The 22324-nt window shown below is 36.5% G+C and overlaps 1 protein-coding gene across 3 annotated transcripts in view; it reads right to left on the bottom strand.

Moving 5' to 3' along the window:
- VAV3 (vav guanine nucleotide exchange factor 3) overlaps positions 1 to 22324 on the bottom strand; it is a 398937-nt gene that overhangs the window by 54043 nt on the left and 322570 nt on the right. For all 3 annotated transcript variants that reach the window (XM_024235630.2, XM_054530500.2, XM_054530501.2), the window contains one exon: positions 15508 to 15644. In XM_024235630.2, the coding sequence (XP_024091398.1) occupies positions 15508 to 15644 (137 nt within the window). The remainder of the gene's footprint in view (positions 1 to 15507; positions 15645 to 22324) is intronic.

The raw sequence follows: 22324 nt of genomic DNA, 5'->3' as shown, positions 1-22324 counted from the left end.
AGCCAGTTGACAATCACCCAGGGAAAATGTTTCTTACAGGCCTTTACTAATGCCTATTATCTTCTATAATCATCTCTCCCAAGGCCTCCCTTGTTCTAGTGCAGTCACACACTGCCTTTTTCTCCTTTCCTGTAATTAGGGACTCTGATTTAACTCAGTATTTACAGGCAACTACCTGTCAAAATCAAGGTCTCATCATTACAGGACATACTAATGCCGACTGAGCCTCTACACTTTCACATAGCTTTTTATCCCTATGGCCACAGTTTCAATTCTGCCTTGGCTTCTACTGATTTTACACAAGGGATGGGGCTAATACATCAGTGGTGAGACGCAGTTTAGAAGAAAAGCCAAGATGAACAGCGGGACACCAGGAAAACAAGCTCCAACACTGCCTTAAAAGGATCATTGCCATGAAAGAATCTGAGTTTGAGACATCATGAAGAAATGCCCTTGGATGGGAATCTGAAGGGGAAAAACACTTACCAGTTCCCAGAGATGTTTACTCTCTGGTTTATAACCCAAAGCAATGAGTCTTTTGGTGTCCGGAATCAGTTTTCTTAACAAAGGAGATCTGATTCTTTCTTACATTTCTGTAATGTTCTTCTTTGCCTCTGACGATGATGCAGACTAACACTTGAATTTTAGATCAGGAAGAAAAATACACAGCTTTAGAAAATTCTACTGGAGCTAATATTGTTGTGTGGTCTAGAAAGGATTAGAAGTCTCCTTTTAATCTAGGGCAAAGGAAAAGAATCCTTTGAAGTGAGTGACTTCTGAAGTTTCAGGGAGAGGTGCTGGAGGGAAAGATCTACTAACTCCACTCAGCTGCACCTCCCTTCTCCAGGCTCAGAGGGTTTCTGGGTTGCGCGTTATTGCACAGATCACTTATGTTCTCAGTCACATTCCCTAGGTAACGTTTGTTTTCTGTAAACCCCTATCTCTCTCTTTCCTTCCCCATCTCCATCACTCTCTGTGAGGTATCCTGGGTCTTCCTCAATCAAACCTGCTCTGAGAAAAGGGCTCATGATTTTTACCCTGATGATTATTTAAATCAACCAATCTCTTCAGAATTGATCATTTGCATTTTTATGTCTAATTATGAAGTTAAAAAGTTTAATCTCTGATTAAAGAAATTTCAAAAACTGGGTATGAGAATTGGGAAGGCAGAATAGTCTTCTATGAGACCATATGTGCCAGTGAGACTCTTCACATTAAATATGGGGAAGAGGAAACCTAAAAACAAAACCAGAAACAAAAAATACCTGATTATCATTTTTCCATTTCTGGAAAATAAAGCATGTCTTTCAAAATCATTAATCATTGTACCCAAATACACTTTTTTCCCCTTTTCAATCTCTTTTCAAGTTTACTTCCCATGATTCTCACGACACTCCATGAGTCATTTAAAAATTAAAATCTCATTTTATAGATGAGAAATTTGAGGAAACAATGTTAAGTAGTTTTAAAATTATTCTGAGAGAAAAAAGGCACATTTAAATCTGACAGATGAATAAATACTTTAATGGTCTTTCAAATGACATCATAAAGTATAATTTAATAAACAATTCATTTTAAAACTTGTAAATAACACCTTATGGAGATCACAACTCTGAATAGGCTTATTCATTCCAGACTTAGGGACTGAATGCCAATTTTATTCTAGGAACTGAGATAAAGTAATGAAAGCCACAGCTCTTATAGTTCTGGAGTGCTCTAACCAGGCAGGAAGAAGGATAAAAAGACCCTTAGGACACAGTATGATGGGTGTTGTGATAGAAGCCTTTGTGGTTCTGAGAAGACGTCAGAAAAGGCGACCCAGTATCGAGCCTTGATGATAAGGAAGGATTTAGCTGACAGAACGGGGGTGAAAGGGAAAATCCAGGAAGAGGGTAACATATACATCAATGGTTGGAGGTTTGAGAAAACAGGTCTCCTGTGAAAAAGATCCCCCTAATCAGCCCTTCTTTTTTCTATTCAGCTTAAAATGAAGAAAAAATATCTGTAAAAAAAGAGAGTCACCTGGACTGTTTGAAGACCAAATACAGCAGTCCTGTGGGAAGTAAAAATTCTTGACAAGGTAAACTAAGACAAGGGCCAGCTTACAGAACATTCATCACCATTGTGTCTGGATGGCTGAGAGGATGGTAGTGGGGAATCCAGCACCTGGTTGCCCCTGGCCAAGTCAAGAGCCCACCAGCCCCCAGGTTCATTGCCTCTGAAATCAGCATGACTAGAAATGCTTCCTTCCTCCTGAGAACCACCAAGTTCTCTCTAAGCTCAACTTACTTTCTGACTTTTTATTTTCTGTGTGACTCTTCCTGTTACACAAAAAGTTATACATAAAGTGATGTTTCGTTTCCTATTTTTTCTACCAAAAAAAGAACAAAACTGCCTTTAAAAGTGTGTTTTTCTTAGAGGTGTTAGAAAATTAAATGACTCTCCTAAAACCAAGTACAATGGTCTAACATATAGAACTAAAGTAGGAGACCAAAAGTCTGAAAAGGACTCTAGTTTTAACTCTACAACTGCAATTTTATAAACAGGTCATAAATTTGGCCCCTTAAAGTCACAGTTCTAAATGAGGGTAACATGATTTTCCATTTATCCTCTTTATGAAGACCTTGTGAATTAATCAGAATGTGTGTAAAAACATTTTCACTCCTTAGAATAAAGATCATGTAGATGCATGATTAGTAAGCGTGAAGTATCACAACTATTTTCTAAGTTATTTAACTTTAATTGTGGATAAAAATATATATTATTTTTGGCACTGATTACAGTTCTACTGCTTATAATTGCCTTTTGGTTCCAATTAGCTTACAAAATTCTCCCTGTGGAACATTTGGATATTCGTAAATGACAACGGAGCAAATAAAATCCCATGATATAAGACACAGAATCCTCATTGTTTCACAGTCTTTATTCTAAGAAGAAAACACATATTTCTGTTTTCTATGCATTCTATTATAATAGAAACCATAGATGACATGGCTTAATTTTACATTTGCCTGTTTCTCTGTCTTGACCTCTCTTCCCTTGTGATAAGTATAGTTTATCTTTTCTGGGAAAATAAAGTTTGTATTATGAACAATTTCTTCCAGCATGAAGGATATTCTCAGGAGTTACTAAGACTTTATTATCACATATTGCAACAAAGACTTAAAAGCAACATGTTTATCATCATCAATTGGATGACATGATCAGAATTGTCCTGCATGTTGTTACGCTTAGTAAAAACTATGCCTTACACCTGCACTAGAAAATGTGCTCCAAATGGCCAATTTCCTATTTTATATTCATTTCACTTGAAGGCAATTTTATAGAGCTTTCAAGGAAAGAGGAAGAAAAAGAGAAGAAGACAAAGAAGAAAAGAAAATGCTGCCAAAACGAATCCTGAAATGCAAAGATTGAACAGAGTACATTTTTACAGCTCAATTGATAATTCATTGTTTGAAAGAAGTAATAATGAAAATGCAGATAGCCCATTCATTCAATAGCATTAGAAATTACTGTTGTTATAATAATAATACAGACTAAATTAATAGCTATTCAAAGAAAGAAAGTTCCCAATATATAGTAGAGGATAATTTGTATTCTCCTGACATAGAGTATGCGGAAAACATGACAGTCTACTACAAAATCTGACTTCCCACACTATCGAGTGAAGTCATCAACTTGCAAAAACAGAGAAAACAGGTCAGAAAGCATAACTTCTCAAAAATTTCCAAATAAGCCAAAGCACCTAACTAGTACAAAAGACGTTTTTGAAATCAAATACAAAGCCATTGTAACATCTCAATAAGTTTCCTAGATTTTTATCTATAGGTTTAATGCTAGATATATTTGCAACAATATGATTTACAAAAACCTTAATAAAAAAAACTCAAAATGAAAACCAGGTGCATCACCTATCCTGAGTTCTGATCATTCCTTACATCATGGAGGCCTCCAGGTTAGAAACGGGTTCTCTAGTTTCTGGTTCTCCCAACATGAAACACAGTCAGTCACATAGTAGGCACTTTATAAGTATCTGAATGGATGAATGGTAGGATAAGAGGATGGAAGAATGGATGTGAGGATGGATGGATGGATGGATGGATGGATGGATGGATGGATGGATGGATGGATGGATGAATAGGAGCCACTATTTAATGGGCACTGTGCTAGAACTCCCTTGTGTATTTGTTTTATTTTGTATGTGGTGATTGTCACTTCCACTTTACAGATAAAACTGAGGCCCTCTTCAGAGTAAGTAATCTATTTAAAGTCACACTGCTAATAGATGGCAGAGTCAGTAACACTCAGCAAAATAAGCTATCATTTCCTAAACACGTAACTTGCTTCTCCAGAGCTAAATGTGTACTCTCTGAAGATTAGGAAGCAACCAAAAAGAGGTGCTTAAAAACTATGTTCTCAAAAACAATTAAAAAACATTCCCAGTGGGGGAGTCACATATTTTAGGATTCAAGCCATAAAATACATGTTTTCTTTGAGTATGAAAATCAGCAAATTAACATAAAAGTGGCCACTATAAACATGCCTAAAGACACACATGGCTTCAAAGGATCAACCAGTACATGATTCCACATTTAGACCCAATAAGGAGGAAAGGTCTTTGTTCAGAATTTTTTAAAAAACATGGCATTCCAGATTACGCCACTGAGTAAGTACAGATTCAACCCAGTTTCCTACATGTACCTTCCATATGTCCAGTTTATGAAACAAAAGCTAATTTAATCATGACAGCCTTGAAACATTGTAAGATCTTAAGTGCTTTTTCAATTAGAGAAGACTATATCAAGTTCAGTACAAAGATTGTTTAGCAAGTGATTTTTTAAATCATACACTAATTTGTCAAAAAGGTACCCCTTATTTGGTAACTATCGAAGCCAAAGTATTGTAACACCTTATTTTGTAGCTACGTTTAATAATACCAATTACCAACCAGTGAGCTGGGGATAATGTCAAAATTACCATGGACTCTTACCAATTAGAACATCAAATCAATGGCTCACATTAGATTCATCTGGGGTTTTATACAACCTACTTATGCCTGGGCTCAACCAAGGCCATCTGCGTCTTAATCTCTGGAAGTGAGGCTGTATGTTGACATTATTGCAAAGCTCCCCAGGTGATTCAGTCAGGGTGGTAAGCACTGCTCTGGTATAGCCCCGCTCAGGTAACACATGAAGAAACTAAGCTATATAGTGATTAAATGACTTGACCAAAGCCATATAGCTATTTGGCTACAGATACATGACTTGAATTTAGTTTTTCTCATACTGCCAGCGGTTCATTTCAATAAAACTAGCATTTGTTGGCTAAAAATTCTTTGATTGGCTTAGAAGTATCCGTAACACAATTCTGACCCAAGTTACATCTGTATGGGAAACACTAGATGAACTTTAAATATGTGTGCAAAAATTCAAACATATTACTGGCTGCTGGCAAGCAAAATGGTTCTTCTAAAGACAGGAGACCTAATGTCAAACCAATGATAGGAATTGATAATTGAAGTGTGAGCAGTGTCTGAGCAGTGAACAGAGTTGGCACTCAATGCATACTTGCTATTTGAAATAAATGTGTTGTTTTTCTCTGTTCTAAACATTAGCCTTACTTGTTTCTAATCATTACATATACCCCAGACATACCCATATATCTTGTCATCCACGGGTTCTCATTTCTCCTATGATTCTCCTAAGTGTCTCCAGAACCATTCTAATACTATACCAGAAAATCTTCAAGTTTATAGGCTGCTGAAAGGAAATGACAACTAATAATGTCTTTCTTTTTATCTAGAAAGAATAGGAGGCAGTAAAAATTAGTAAAAAATGGCACTGGGCTAGTTGTCACAGAATCTCAATTATAGTTCTACTTTTAACATTATGTGGCTGTGAGGAATGAAGGAAATAATGAATCTAAAAACATGAAAATAATTGAAAGCACCATCTAAACCTACTGTGATAGGAAAAATTAGTGAATAAATGAAAAAAGATACTATACACAATTAAGTTTTACAAATCTAAGGTTTAAGAAAAAAAGATGGAAAGGAACAGAGAGCTTGGTTAGAAAAATATGAATTCCAAAATTATCTTTTTAAAGCTAAATGCCTCTAAGCATACATTAGGCATGGTTCTAGGACTCGTGCGTGACCTTCAGAGTGATCTCAAACACTATACTTTGAAAGCCACTTATACACACCAAGATCTTCAACATTTTGTGGTTGGCTTGATTACTTCCCGTCTCTTTCTTTGTTACGAAAAACTGATCGGCTTTCAGTACCCTTGGAACAGCTCACAAAACCAGTTTACTCTTAGGGCTGCTCGTGCAGCTTCAAAATGTTTTCTGCCTGTGGCACACTGTTATTTTGGTATCCTGGTGAACCACACCTCCTGGTATTTGATTGGTATGGTCCCCTTCCTCTTGTATCTGGGCTGGCCATGTCTTGCTTTAACCAACAAAAAATGGCAAAAGTAATTCTGCACCAGTTCTGGTGTTTAGGCTTAAGAAGGTCCAGCACTTTCCACTTTTACACTCTTGGGAGCCAGCTACCATATAGGAAATCTAAGTACCCTGAGATCACCATGCTGTGAGGAAGATAAGGAACCACTGAAGAGGTCAATGTGCAGAGAGCCTCTGCTGAGTTCCTAGACAGAGACTAACACTAACTGCCAATCCTGTGGACACGGGCATTCAGGACCTTACAGCTGCTCCCACCACCCCAACCATCAACTGAAGCAGAAGAACCACCTTATCACCCATAGCATTATGAAAAATAATAAATTGTTGTACAATAATCACAAAACTGGGTAGGAAGAATCAATATTGTGAAAATGGCCATACTGCCCATGGTAATTTATAGATTCAATGCCATCCCCATCAAGCTACCAATGACTTTCTTCACAGAATTGGAAAAAACTACTTTAAAGTTCATATGGAGCCAAAAAAGAACCTGCATTGCCAAGTCAATCCTTAGCCAAAAGAACAAAGCTGGAGGCATCATGCTACCTGACTTCAAACTGTACTACAAGGCTACAGTAACCAAAACAGCATGGTACTAGTACCAAAACAGAGAGAGAGACCAACGGAACAGAACAGAGCCCTCAGAAATAATACCACACATCTACAACCATCTGATCTTTGACAAACCTGACAAAAACAAGAAATGGGGAAATGATTCCCTATTTAATAAATGGTGCTGGGAAAACTGGCTAGCCATATGTAGAAAGCTGAAACTGGATCCCTTCCTTACACCTTATACAAAAATTAATTCGAGATGGATTAAAGACTTACATGTTAGACCTAAAACCATAAAAACCCTAGAAGAAAACCTAGGCAAAACCATTCAGGACTTAGGTATGGGCAAGGACTTCATGTCTAAAACACCAAAAGCAATGGCAACAAAAGCCAAAATTGACAAATGGGATCTAATTAAACTACAGAGCTTCTGCACAGCAAAAGAAACTACCGTCAGAGTGAACAGGCAACCTACAGAATGGGAGAAAATTTTTGCAATCTACTCATCTGACAAAGGGCTAATATCCAGAATCTACAATGAAGTCAAATTTACAAGAAAAAAACAACCCCATCAAAAAGTGGGTGAAGGATATGAACAGACACTTCTCAAAAGAAGACATTTATGCAGCCAAAAGACACATGAAAAAATGCTCATCATCACTGGCCATCAGAGAAATGCAAATCAAAAAATCAAAACCACAATGAGATACCATTTCACACCAGTTAGAATGGCGATCATTAAACAGTCAGGAAACAACAGGTGCTGGAGAGGATGTGGAGAAATAGGAACACTTTTACACTGTTGGTGGGACTGTAAACTAGTTCAACCATTGTGGAAGACAGTGTGGCGATTCCTCAGAGATCTAGAACTAGAAATACCATTTGACCCAGCCATCCCATCACTGGGTATACACCCAAAGGATTATAAATCATGCTACTATAAAGACACATGCACACGTATGTTTATTGCGGCACTATTCACAATAGCAAAGACTTGGAACCAACCCACATGTCCAACAATGATAGACTGGATTAAGAAAATGTGGCACATATACACCATGGAATACTATGCAGCCATAAAAAATGATGAGTTCATATCCTTTGTAGGGACATGGATGAAGCTGGAAACCATCATTCTTAGCAAACTATCGCAAGGACAAAAAAAACCAAACACCGCATGTTCTCACTCATAGGTGGGAATTGAACAATGAGAACACATGGACACAGGAAGGGGAACATCACACACCGGGGCCCGTTGTGGGGTGGGGGGAGGGGGGAGGGATAGCATTAGGAAATACACCTAATGTTAAATGATGAGTTAATGGGTGCAGCACACCAACATGGCACATGTATACATATGTAACAAAGCTGCACGTTGTGCACATGTACCCTAAAACTTAAAGTATAATAAAAAAAATTTTTTTTAAATCATAAAACTGAAACAGTCACAAATTTGATGGTGACAGTGAAAGAAACTCACAAAACTAGTTTCTTTAATTAGCATAAAGACAGCCACCATCCCAATATCCCTAAGGTGCATGAAGTTTAGGAAGGCAGCATGAGCTTCATCATAAATAACATGATTGTAAAAGAAGTGGTAGAGTGTAACAGTAAAGAGCTTGGACTCTTGGCCAGAATTCCTATGTCTGAATAACAGCTCTGCTAAGTTACTAGCTGTATGTCTTTGGGCAGGCTATTCAACCTCACAGTGCCTCAGTTCACTCATCTATAAATTGAGGATAATAATAGTAATTCATTTTATAGAATTTTCATTAGTATCATGGGTATTAACAAAGATATTCTTAAAACTCTACCCTGTACATAAAAATGTATAGTGAACATTAGTTGTTGGTGCTATTGTTGTCATTATTACTATAAGGAAAGAATAAATAAGAGGCAATTCTGCCTGGTTAGAAGGAAGACACTGAAAGACTTTAACAAGAAATTATGGAATTGCATTTGAATTTTGCAGTGGTGTGGATTATGGCCACGATAAACCATAAGATTCTGGAGGTGAGGAGATCAGTTAGAAGGTAATCTCAGATGTCATGCAACAGCGGATTAGAATAGAAACTCCACAGTGGAGATGGGCCATAAAATAATTCTAAATATGTCTGGGCAATCCCTAAATATTTCAAAGCTAATTAATGTATTACTAAGCAATCTATAAGAAGAAACTGAAAGAGCAATTAGAAAGTACAGATGCTCCTTGACTTATAATGGGGTTACACCCTGATAAACCCACTGAATATTGAAAATATCATGTCAAAAATGCATTTAATACATCTGCTGTACTGAACATCATAGCTTAGCCTAGCCTACCTTAAACATGCTCAAAATAATTATATTAGCCTGCAGTTGGGCAAAATAATACAACACAAAGTTTATTTTATAATAAAATATTGAAAACTGATACAATTTATTGAATACTGTACTGAAAGTGAAAAACAGAATGGTTGCATGGGTCGTCCAAGTATAGTTTCTACTGCACGTGCATCATTTTTACACCATTGTAAAGTTGAAAAATCATTAAATCAAACCATCGTAAGTCAAGGACCATCTGTATTTTGAACTGACTGAAAATGAAAATACACAGCTTTGCAAAATTTTGGGAAGGCAGCAAAGTAGCACTTAGAAAGAAATTTGCAGTACTAACTAACTATACTAGCAAAAGAAAGGAAAGTACACAAATCAGTGAGCAAACACCCTACCTTAACAAACTAGCAAAAGAAGAGCAAACTAAGCCCAAAAGAATAGAAAGAAAGTAATAAAAATCAGAGCAGAAATCGATGATAGGGGAAAAAAACAACAGAACCAATAAAGCCAAAAGCTGGTTCTATTAGAAGATCAATAAAATGCATACCTATCTAGTCGGGTTGACCAGGCAAAAAAAGATACATTACTGATATCGGGAATGAGACAGATAATACAACCACAAATTCTATAGACATTAAAAGGATAATGAAGAAATATTATGAATAAAAATTCATGCCATTAAATTTGACAACTTAGACAAAATGGACAAATTCCTTGAAAACCACAATCTACCAAAGTCACTCGAGGAGAAGAAGCAAGTAACCTGAATAGCCCTATGTTTGTTTTATAATTTTTTTTTTTTTTTTTTTTTTTTTTTAACTTCTAGGCCAGGCGTGCTGACTCACGCCTGTAATCCTAGCACTTTGGGAGGCTGAGGAGGGCAGATCACTTGAGGTCAGGAGTTTGAGACCAGCCTGGGCAACGTGGTGAAACTTCGTTTCTACTAAAAGTACAAAAATTAGCCGGGCATGGTGTCGTTCACCTGTAATCCCAGCTACTCATGTGGCTGAGGCATGAGAATTGCTTGAACCTAGGAGGCAGAGGCTGCAGTGAGCCGAGATCCTGCCGCTGCACTCCAGCCTCTCCAGCCTGGGCAACAGAGTGAGACTCCGTCTCAAAATAAACAAACAAACAACAAAACAAAACCTTCTACTAAGGAAACTCTAGGCCTAGATAGCTTCCCTAGTAAATTCTACGAAACACTTCAGGAAGAAATAATGCTAATTCTATAAATCTCTTTTAGAAAATTGAAAAGAAGGGACTAGATCCCAATTCATTCCTTGAACATTACATTATTACCCAAACCAGACAAAGGTATTACATGAAAATGAAACAATATATAAAAAGGATAATATATAATTGCCACTTGGGATTTAATCATAGAAAATAAATATTGATTTAACATATGAAAGTCAAATTTGCCACATTAATAAAAACAAAAAATTATATCATCATTTCAGTGGATGCAGAAGAGCATTTGAGAAAAATCCGACATCTATTACTGATGAAAACTTGCAGCAAACTAGGAATAGAAGGCAATGTCCTCAACTTAATGAAGGGCATTTATGAGAAACTACAGGTAATGTCATACTTAATGGTAAGAGACTTAATGTTTTTCCTCTAAGATCAGGAATAAGGCAAGGATATACTCTCTCATTACTTCTATTTGACATTTTACTGGACATTCTAGCCATTGCTACAAGTCAAGAAAAAGAAATAAAAGGCAATCAGATTGCAAAGGAAGAAGTAAAACCGTTCATTGGCAACATGGTGTCTATATTACAAAATCTGCTGGACTCTACATAAGGAAAGCTACATGAACCAGTGAACTTAATAAGAGTTAAAGAATAAGAGATCAACATACAAAAATCAATTGTATTTCTATATCTCGCAATGAACAATAGGAATTAAAATTTTAAAACTCATTTATAATAGCATCAAAATGAAATACGAATTACATATAAATATGATGAAAGATGTATATGACCTTAACTCTGAAAACTGCAAAACACTTCTGAGAATTAAAGACCTAAATAAATGAGGAGTATAGTATGTTCAGTGATTAGAAGACTCAATCTTGTTAGGATGTCACTTTTCCTATATTAATCTACAATTCAATGTGATTCCAATCAAAATCTCAACAAGCTTTTTTATTGGTGAAGTTGACAAGGTGATTGCAAAATTCATATGACATGCAAAGGACCAAGAAAACCCAAAACACCTATGAAAAAAGGAAAAGAACAAATTTGGACTAATATTTTCTGACTTCAAGAAGTCTTATTAGCTGCAGTAATCAAGACAGCATCACATTGGTACAAAGATGGACAAAGAAATCATTGTAACAAAATAGAGTCCAGAAACAGACTTACATATACATATACATAAAGATATATATACACACACATATAGATATATATATACACACACACGTATAAAGATACACACACACATAAAGACATATATACACATATATAAAGATATATACACACATATATAGTACATATAAATAAATACATGTGCACATACACATAAAGATATATATACACACATATGTATGGACAACACATTATCTACAAACTTACAAAGGCAATCCAGTGGAGAAATAATTGTGTTTTCAACAAATGCTGCTGGAGCACCTAGATATCCATATGTAAAAAATTCTGCCATTAGTACCATATACAAAAAAAAAACCTCAAAATAAATCATAAACCCAAATGTAAAACCTAAAACTATAAGCCTTCTAGAAGATAACAAGATAACAAAGGAGAATGTCTTTGTAACTTTGGGGTAGGCAAAGATTTGTTAGATGTAATACCTTTAGCATGATCCATATAAAGAACAAATTAACAAATTGGACTACATCAAAGGTAAAAACTTCTGCTCTATGTATAACATTATCAAGAGAATAAAAAAAAAAGCCACAGGTTAGGAGAAGCATATGGAAATAAAATAATTTATGAAGGACTTTTCCCCAAAATATCTAGGGAGCTCTCAAAGCCAAATAATAAAAAAGTGCATGGCTCATTAAAAAGCTGACAAAATATTTGAACAAGCACTTCACCAGCAAAGTTATATAGATGGTAAATAAGCACACAAAAAGATGTTCAACACTATTAATGAATTAATGATTAATGAAATGCAAATCAAAACTACAATGAGACACCACTATATACCCGCTAGAATAAATAAAATTTAAAACACTGGCTCATGCTTGTAATCCTAGCTACCTGGCAGGCTGAAGTGGGAGGGATGCTTGAGGCCAGGAGTTCGAGAATAGCCTGGGCAACTTAGCTAGACACCATCTCTAAAAAATTAGCCAGGCATGGTGATACATGCCTGTTGTTCCAACTACTCAGGAGGCTGAGATGGGAAGATGGCTTGAGCCCAGGAGTTTGAGGCTACAGTGAGCTATGATTGTACCACATACTCCAGCCTGGGCAACAGAGCAAGACCCTGTATTTAAAAAAAAAAAAAAAAAAAAAAAAAAAAAAAAAAAAAAAGAATGACCATACCAAATGTTGGCAAGGATAAGAGGCACCTAGAACTCGCAAATATAGTTGGGAGAAATGTATGTAACATGGTATAGGCACTTTGAATAATAATTTCATAATTTCTCAAAAACTTAAATGTATATCTACATATGATCTATATATTCCCCTCTTGGCATTAGTACCTAAGAAAAATAAAAGCATTATGTCCATACAAAGAATTATATTTGAATGTTCATAGAAGCTTTATTTGCAATAGCCAAAACCTAGCAGCAACCTGAAAGTCCATCAACAGGTTAACGGGTAAGCAAATTGTGCTATCTCCACAAATGGAATGATAGTCAGCAATAAAAAGAAAGAACTATCATTACCCATAGCAACGTGATGGAATTTCAAGATAATCATGTTGTGTGAAATAAGCCATACAAAAAACAAGACATGCTATGTGATGCACATCAAATTCTAAAAAAATACAAACTCATCTCCAGTATGAAAGCAGAACAGTGGTTGCTGAGGGTTGTTGGGCGAGGCGGAACAAAGCAACAGGTAGGAGCATGATGGAGGGATTACCAAGGGGCACAAAAACTTTTAGGGATGATATTGGATATGTTTATTATCCTAATTACAGTGATGGTTTCACTTATATATATATATATATATGTATGTGTGTGTTCAAACTTATCAAATTGTACACTTAAACTATGAACAGTTTACCATCCATCTCAAAGCTGTTTTTATATAAAGTCGCACTAATGATCCAAGAAGGAGTAGTTTCTGCAAGAGGCTGGCTTATGAATAGGACATGGAGTGGTAGAAATTGAGCACAGACTACTTCCCCAACAAGCTTAGCTTTGGTTGTGGAGAGGAAGAGGGTGAGAGAGTGTCTGGCATGACCAGACAAAAGGCTGAGTTATGTGTTGAATATGGGAGGAGACTGAGTATATTTATATACTACAGAAAATGAGACAGTGGAGAGAATGAAGTTGAAAATTTAGGAGTCAAAAGCCAGCTGATGGAATATGGTATAAAAAGTCCAAGAAGAAAGATAAGTCTTGAATGTGAGGAACCTTATGGCTACAAATGCAAGTATGTTTTCTGGTTAGGCTGACAGATGCAGAAGTGGTCTGAAGAGGTAGTAGCATTCAAGTCTGTTGTTCTCTCTTTTCTTTTTCTGGGAAGGATGAAGTTTGGAAGGAGTGGGATACTTAAGAAGAATGGTGGAGCTTTGGAAAAATCATTGGCTACACCATTGAAATGGTGTTTACAGATAAATGTTCAATCTTTGGGCATTCTTACATAACAAAATGACAGACAATAAAATAGATTTAAGCAAATAAAACAGCTGTCCCTTCCACATGTGCACAATTGATTATTATCCAACAGTCTTTTCTCTGATTTCTCTCTTTTTACCTCTAACCACATTTCACTCGTGATGATCTTTCTGCTGATCCTCACTTATTTTTCCCTCAATGCACAATAGATTTGTTAACAAATTCTTTCCTCAACAACATTGGGAAATATTTCTAACATTCACATGAAATTCGGGAATTTAATGAACAGCTTTATTCAATCTTAACATGATACCATATTTACCTAAGTTCAAAAATAGTTTCAACCAAATAAAAAGGTCCACAGGCCAAGAGAGATTTCATCATGGGCAAACATCAACATGCTCACTTACTTTTCACATTTCATAGATTTTATGAATAATGCCCAGAGCACCTCTGAGAACTCCAGGTATTACTGTTGGTAGGCAAAAAGCAAATATGGTCAGAAATGGCCACAGGCAAGCTAATTAGGTAGTTCCCCTGAAGTGAACTGTTAATATATTAAAGCCATGCAAATTAGATCATACCCACAGGTCCTAGGTTTGGAAAAAATGCTCTGGTAAAGTAGGAATTTTTAATAAAAATGATAATTATGACCCCACAGCACTGATAGTATTTTTCTCTAGTGTTCCAATTTTTGTTGCCACATTGGCATTAGTAAATATAAAAAAGGTTAATAAAAAATATTTTCTGCATATCATGTAAAATTTCTGAAGCTGAAAGCATGCAGTTTCTAAAGACAAGAGTCATTTTTCTTTAAGCAGTAATAAATCATGCATTAAATCTAACAAACTATAATTCGGATAGTGTCACAGGCGTGTGAATCAGAGCAACTCCATCTTAAATGGGAGCTGGGTAAAATGAGGCTGAAACCTACTCGGCTGCATTCCCAGACAGTTAAGGCATTCTAAGTCACAGTATGAGACAGGAGGTCGGCACAAGATACAGGTCATAAAGACCTTGCTGATAAAACAGATTGCAGTAAAGAAGCCGGCTAAATCCTACCAAAACCAAGTGACCTCTGGTCGTCCTCACTACTACATTCCCATCAGCGCCATGACAGTTTACAAATGCCATGGCAACGTCAGGAAGTTACCCAATATGATCTAAAAAGGGGAGACACGAATAATCCACCCCTTGTTTAATATTTCATCAAGAAATAACCATAAAAATGGGCAACCAGCAACCCTCGGGGCTGCTCTGTCTGTGGAGTAGCCATTCTTTTATTCCTTTACTTTCTTAATCAACTTGCTTTTGCTTTGCACTGTGGACTTGCCCTGAATTCTTTCTTGGGCAAGATTTAAGAACCCTCTCTTGGGGTCTGCATCAGGACCCCTTTCCTGTAACAATAGTACCTGCCAAAACAGACTGTGTGCATCTCCTTTCAGAAGTTCAACCGTATCCCCGGCCTGGAGGTGTAAAGGGGGTCCTTCATGCAGAGCTGGGGGTGGTGTTCCAGAATAGTTCCTAATGACCTGCATCTTTGGTAAACCTGAAAATAAGCCAAACAAGTTTTAGAATTGAGAAAACAATGATGCGTGAAGTCTACATGTACTTTACAAAAAATGCCATTATTAACATTAAAAAGTGTTAATACCACCAAGTCCAAGTAAACATTTTAAGTAGCTATAATAGAATGCTTTTCAACTTTCTCATTATATGAGATGGTAACAGAATAAGACACATATTTATCCCGTGATCCCTGACATACTTTTCCTCTCCCTTACCATCAATCTGTTTTTAGTTGAAAAAATATTTCTCCTTCAGCTGATGCCTGCTTCATAAAAAACACATCACGTACAGTTTAATGGAAAAGAATCAATTTTTTCATCAACTCTATCCTTTCTGCCTATTACTTTCCTCTTGGGCACTGGCTGATTTCATCACTGAGGAGGCTCACCCTTTCTGTGTATGTATCACATTGCTCAGTATATGGATCATATCTTAAGGTTATCTTTGTAATTCAAAAGCAAAAAGGTGATGGATGTGCCACTGCAATACTTAAGACATTTATATGGAGAAACTCTTCAGGCTCAAATTTAGGCTTGCAAAACAGACCCAATAAAGGGAATATGTCTAAGCCAATAGCACCAATGATATTTGAAATACAGATCCATTCCTTCTCTTTGTATTTCTTTGAATGCACAATGAAGGTCTCAGTTCACTATTTCATTTTTGAGAGAACAGCAGCTTCAATTGAACATGGGTCTAGCTGCAGCAATACTGGTCACAACGGACAACCTCACAGTCACTTACTCATTTACAGGTGAAACTGCTCCCAACTAAGAGAGGTCCATTCATAAACATGATATTTTTTGCACATTTAAGGACTGAAGCCTTTATTATGCTTCAGGACTTTTTATTCTAATGATTAACCATGGTGAAGGTGGAACTGGCTGAAAATGCCGCACTAAACATGTAAAGAAGGATGAATGACTGTCATTCGGTTCTAGATGTCCAAGTTACCTAGAAAAATCTCAAAAGCTACATGAAATTCTTCAGCAAACAGTTTACTGAAGTCCTCAAAATTCTTTTGAACAACCATGCCAGAGTGAGAAAAACAAGTGTGGCTATAAACTGAACAGACTAGAAAAGTTTTAGTCAACACTTGTTTATCAATCCAATCAGGAGGCAGAGGTTGAAAAACACTGTGCCCTTCACCCCAGTTTAGCTGCTGGGACTGCTGAGGCTTGTCAGGAGTTGCTACATCCTCCTTTGCTTCTGTTCTTGTGCCGCAGAACCCCTAGAGGGATGATTTTAATCTCACATTCATGGAGCATTTCCCTACCAGATGTTATAAGGTCTCACCCTAACACCAACGCAGATTTCATTGACTTTCCCCTAAACAACACTCTATAAGAGAACTCCTCTCAGTTAACTGTTTAACAGAGTTGCTCTCAATACACTGCAAATGCCTTTAGTATAAAGAGTTTATTTTACACATTCTATTAAGTTGCTACTGCTAATTTAAAGTGAAACCTAAATATCCCATACACAAGTGATTAAGAACTCCAACAGGCGGAAGAGGATATAATATAAAGTAGAAGAATTTTTTAAATGGAGTCTGGTTTGCATGATAGTTAACTCCGTGTTTAAGGGAGAGAACTGCAGTTCACCTCCTTTTTATTGAGCATATCTAGGGCAAGGAAAGCATCTCGTTTGGTAGACTCCCTGGGTAATTTTGTTTTTCTGACAGTTTTACATAGAGGTGGAAGTCAAGAAAGAAGATCTTTTAAACCTCAAATAGCTGATGTGGTCTCAAATACTGGGGCCAGTTCTGAGCCGTGGCCTTCACTGCAGTTTTCTGTTGCCAAGAGCCACATGGATAAAAGGGAGCAGCGTCACGTGACAAATGATGGAAAGAGCAGTTCCTTTATTGCCAACATGCCCAAGTCAATCGTTCTTAAGAAGAAACAACTGAAAATTCACAGAGTGTTTAGGAAAAAATTAACTTTGATGACATTTCACCACCCAAATATATATTAGGGATTAAAATACAGAAATGCCCAGGCTTCATAAGAGGCTGTAAGGTGTTAGGGATGGAGCAATGCTGCCTCATATGTCTTTCTGTAGATGGACTGGAATGCCCACCACATGCCCATAACATGTAAAATTATATTTAACATTACAAAGGGTACATACACCAGTATACTCTGGTCAAGTAATAGGACCTAGCTATTCTAGCTTTTCTAGTCCCACTTATTCCTAAGTTTTTTATTTACTCTATCTTTTCTGGTATTGCTTTCTTCTTGGTTATGAGCTTCATTTAGGGAGTTCACCTAGTAGCACACTAGTATAGGTATGTTGCTGACCTCATCCCCAAAGCAAAAATGTGTAACCCTTGCCAAGAATTATGCTTAAGCCAAGGTAATAGCCACTAGGACATTGTTATTAACCTCTATTCAGCCATAATCAACTTACAAAGTACAGTGTTTCTTCAACTCATATGGTTTTTTGTGGAATGGGTTGTGAGTTTATGATATAATGGAATGTATTTTTTTTTTGGTCATTTGTTAGGGTTATCGTTGGCAATTTATTTCTGATTGTCAGCACTTCCAATTTCAGCACGATCTGTTGTCAGGGGTACAGAGATCAAAGGATAAAAGGAATGAAACAAGGGCACAGCGATATAATGAATTCTGACAACTTGCCCTTTGCTTCTGATTTTAGCATATAGTAGGTGTTCTGCAATACAGGTGGGATAAATGGTTGCTTTCCAAAATGCCCTTTAATATTTTTCCACTTATGAAAAAGGCATCATTACATTGCTAAGAATGTGAACACGCTCACATTAACTGAAAGATAAAAAATTGCGATTAAGAGGAAATGGGTTAAACCTGACATCAGCACTCAATCATCAATACAATTCTTAACACAATCTACTGCCACAGCAGGCATCACACTTCAGAAATGAGATCAAGAACGGAGAATAAATTAGATTTACAGATGTTTATATTTCAAACAGCCATTTAGTATTAATTTAATATAGGTTTTCTTCTCCCCTTAGAAAATATGCCTCTGATAGGTTTTAACCTCTGTTTAAAAACGTCCAGGGCAGAACATTCACCACACGTCCCCATGACAACTCAGTCATTGTTGCATAGAGTTTATTAATAAGGTCTTCTTGAAACTTACTTAAAAATCTCTATGTAACTTCTCTCCATTGACCTACTGCCTTCCATCTGGAATTATGCTGAAGATGGCAAATCTCCTTTTCATAGATTAGTCTTTCAAAATTTGTTCAGGCTTAAAATCACTAGTTCCTTAAAAAACTCCATATTTTCCCTTGGCTACCATACTTCAAAGGATGCTGAGGTGCAAAGTAGCGTAAACTACAAAACTTGAACTCTAAGTTTCCTCACTGGCAGTGATTAATTGGAAACAGTCATATTCCTTAAAAGATGACAAGAAATACACATTTCATTATATTATAAACTCACAACTAATCTCAGAAAGTTGCTTCTCTCTTCTTGGGAAAATACAGACCCAACAATTGTTTAGTTTCTCTCCACTCCAGAACTTTATTTACAACAGACGTGTTAGCTGAGTTACAGTGTTGCTCACCCAAATATGAATATCCATATTGCAACTACCTTCAGACATTAAATGCAAAATAATCACATGTACTTTCAACATATGTATTTGGGCCATCTTAGAAGTTCCTAAAACTTTTATATAATCAATTATAATTATCCAAGAGAATATGATTAAAATACTAAGCCAAAATTAGATCTCCTGCCAGATGTTTAATTATTTTACCTTGTTTTATCCCCTACAACAAAAGCTTTGTTGTACAGCTAACTATACCCTTAATAGACAACTTGACAATTTTGCTCATTAACTTTTGTTCACACTAGTAATTGTGCTTGGTCTTACATCAGACAAGATCCTCAAGTCAAACTTATGCAGGAGGAATTAACAAACAAATTAGCAATATTAAAATGATAGTTACACTCTACTAATAGTCATGTGTTTCTGGTTAAATAAAACTAAAGCTACATGTAGGTATGTAGCATGCTGGAGTTTCCCAAAACAATACAGAAGTGTTTTTAAAAGGGGTACCTGAAACAAAATTTCCTTTCAAATCTGAATTCAGTACCACTAAGAGTGACACACGCCAAGTGACACATGTGCTTTTTTTAAAAGTTAATTCTAAGTAGAATACTATTAGGAAAATTTTCTAGATATAAACTGTCTCACTGATAATTTTCACATAAACTTTCAAACTTCAATGAACTGAACAGCTAATTGTAGGAGCATCAAACACTGTGTCTTCTAAGCAGGGCAAGAAGAGCAATTGCTACAATATAGATTAGTATCTATTCATGATGCTGATATCACTGCCCTAACACAATGGGCTTCCCCGAGGCAATAACTTAGAGGAGAGTACTGCCTACTAGATAAATGGGCTGTCAGTAATATGCTAGCCTTTCACCTCTGAGGCCCAATTTAAAATCTAAACACAGCCACATTAAAAAATAATTAGTTTTACAAGATATCAGAAGATGTAGATGGTTTATCCTGGGAAACTGATCACAAGCATAACATATTAATTCATTCATCAAATGTGACTTCAGCATTCCATAAGTGCTGGGCATGGCAGTTTCAGAAGAAAGCAAGGGAAAGTATCCTGCCTTCAAACAGCCTATAGTCAGTCCATGGAACAGACAGACAGGTGAACTCTAAGATAACAATACAACTGGGCATGGACTTCCATCCAGAGGGAACTTTAAAAAAATAAATGTTCATATCTATAAAAATTTTCAGAAATTTTCCTTTCATAATTCTTGGGTAGGACCCTAAAACATGTATTTTTTTATTTTATTTTTTCTATGAATTTTATTTTTTCTATGAATTTCCTAGGTGTGACATCCAAACTCTAGCCACGTTTGGGAATCACATTCCTGTGGGTACATGTGCAAAACACCATGACCAACACCTACCACTGCCAAATTTGCTTTTGAGAAAATTACAGTGAAATAAGTGCTGCCTGTCATCTTCCCAACTAAAAAACCCTTTATAAATTAACATCTGGACCTTTCCTGACACAAGTTCACAATCTAAGAATCAGGTCCTAATGACCAGGTTGAGCCTGGGATGCTAGGTGCTGGGATTCCCCTGCCATCACAGCTTACAGGGCTCTTTCTAAGAAAGCATGACTTTTTCATCGATTTGCTGGTCTTCAGAGAGAAGTAAAAGGAACCATGGCATGGAATTTTGGTGGAAAAATTCCATGCTACAACAGAAGCAGGCAATTTGGTGAAAAACAAACTGGTCTAAAGAACTGACTGTTCACAAAGGGAACACTCCCCATCAATAATTTTTAAAATTTTCACCAGAGAGGCCTACATTATTTTTATAAACAATGATGACTCAAATAATGGAAATAGCACTGTCACAGCTCATATAAAAACAAGGATGAGGCAGAGATGCCTTCCTTCAACTTCATAACCACTGACTAGTCACTCTTTGGCACTGTCTACTGGAGTATTAGTGAATCATGAATCAAGGATGAAAGATATGATAATGTCTTTGGAAGTTTTTTTCGCCTTTATTAAAAAGGTGTTTATAGGCTACCAAATATAAAATAAGTATAAAATTTCATGTGTTACTTGAAAATCCATGCAAATTTAACATTCTGTTCTGTTATACATGTACATTTTATTGGAAAAAATGTTTCCCTAAAATATTTAAGGTCAAAGCTTCAGGAGAAAATGCCATGTACTTGGCAGACCCCTGGCAAACAGCTATTCCCAGGGACGTAAGGAATCCAGTTTCAGAAGCATAGCCCTGAGCTATCTTATCATCTTCTTTAAAGATAGAAAAAGAACACAATTACGCAATTTTACAGAGTATTATCACCTGGTCTAACCACCTTATTTGTCACATTATAAAACTAAATACTAAAATAAATTGTCAAAAGTCAATCAGAAGCAAAAATGGAACAAACATCCAATTTATAGACTCTTAGTTCAGGCTTCCCTACTTCAGGTTGATCATTCTATGCAACCTACAGGGAATGAGACTGGTAGAAAAGAGGCCACCTGACATGGCTGATGTATGTTTCAGGATGATCTGAGTAGCCACCACATGTCTGGTGTTATCTTGGGAAGCAGGAAAGGAGGAGGTAGAACTTTTCTTCAAGTGGTGAACAACTGAGAGCTCACCAATACTAGGTGAATTCCAGGAGGAAGGGAATAACTCCCAGTAATATATTCTAAAAACAGCCTCAAAAGCCCTCAAAAAACAAACAAACAAAAAAAAGCAAGCACTGTATTGGACAATCTGTAGAACTCTTAGAGCCTGACACGTCTGTATGCAGCTCTGTGGACGTGTGAGCTAGCAGCCACAGGTAGTTCTTTCTACATAACGTTATTATGACCTAAACCACATTATTCTGCTCATCTGACTACACCCAAGTAATTCAGGGCTGGTAATTAACTCAACTCAAAGACTGCAATAAATAGGCTTAACATGTGAGACACCAGCGGCTGAAGAGGAGGCCAAGAGAGACAGTCTAAAGGAGCAGCACTCATTGAAGAATATTTGCTCTTACCGAACATGGAAGCAGGAGGCAGATATCTAAGTCAGCAAAGAACAATTTCTGACTTCTGTAAACAAAAGATGACTGAGATCACTAGTTTATAAAATGGTTGGTCCAGAAAGATTCCC

Source organism: Pongo abelii, chromosome 1 (genome assembly GCF_028885655.2).
Source record: "Pongo abelii isolate AG06213 chromosome 1, NHGRI_mPonAbe1-v2.0_pri, whole genome shotgun sequence".
NCBI lineage: Eukaryota > Metazoa > Chordata > Mammalia > Primates > Hominidae > Pongo > Pongo abelii.
This window is presented reverse-complemented; position numbering and strand designations above follow the sequence as displayed.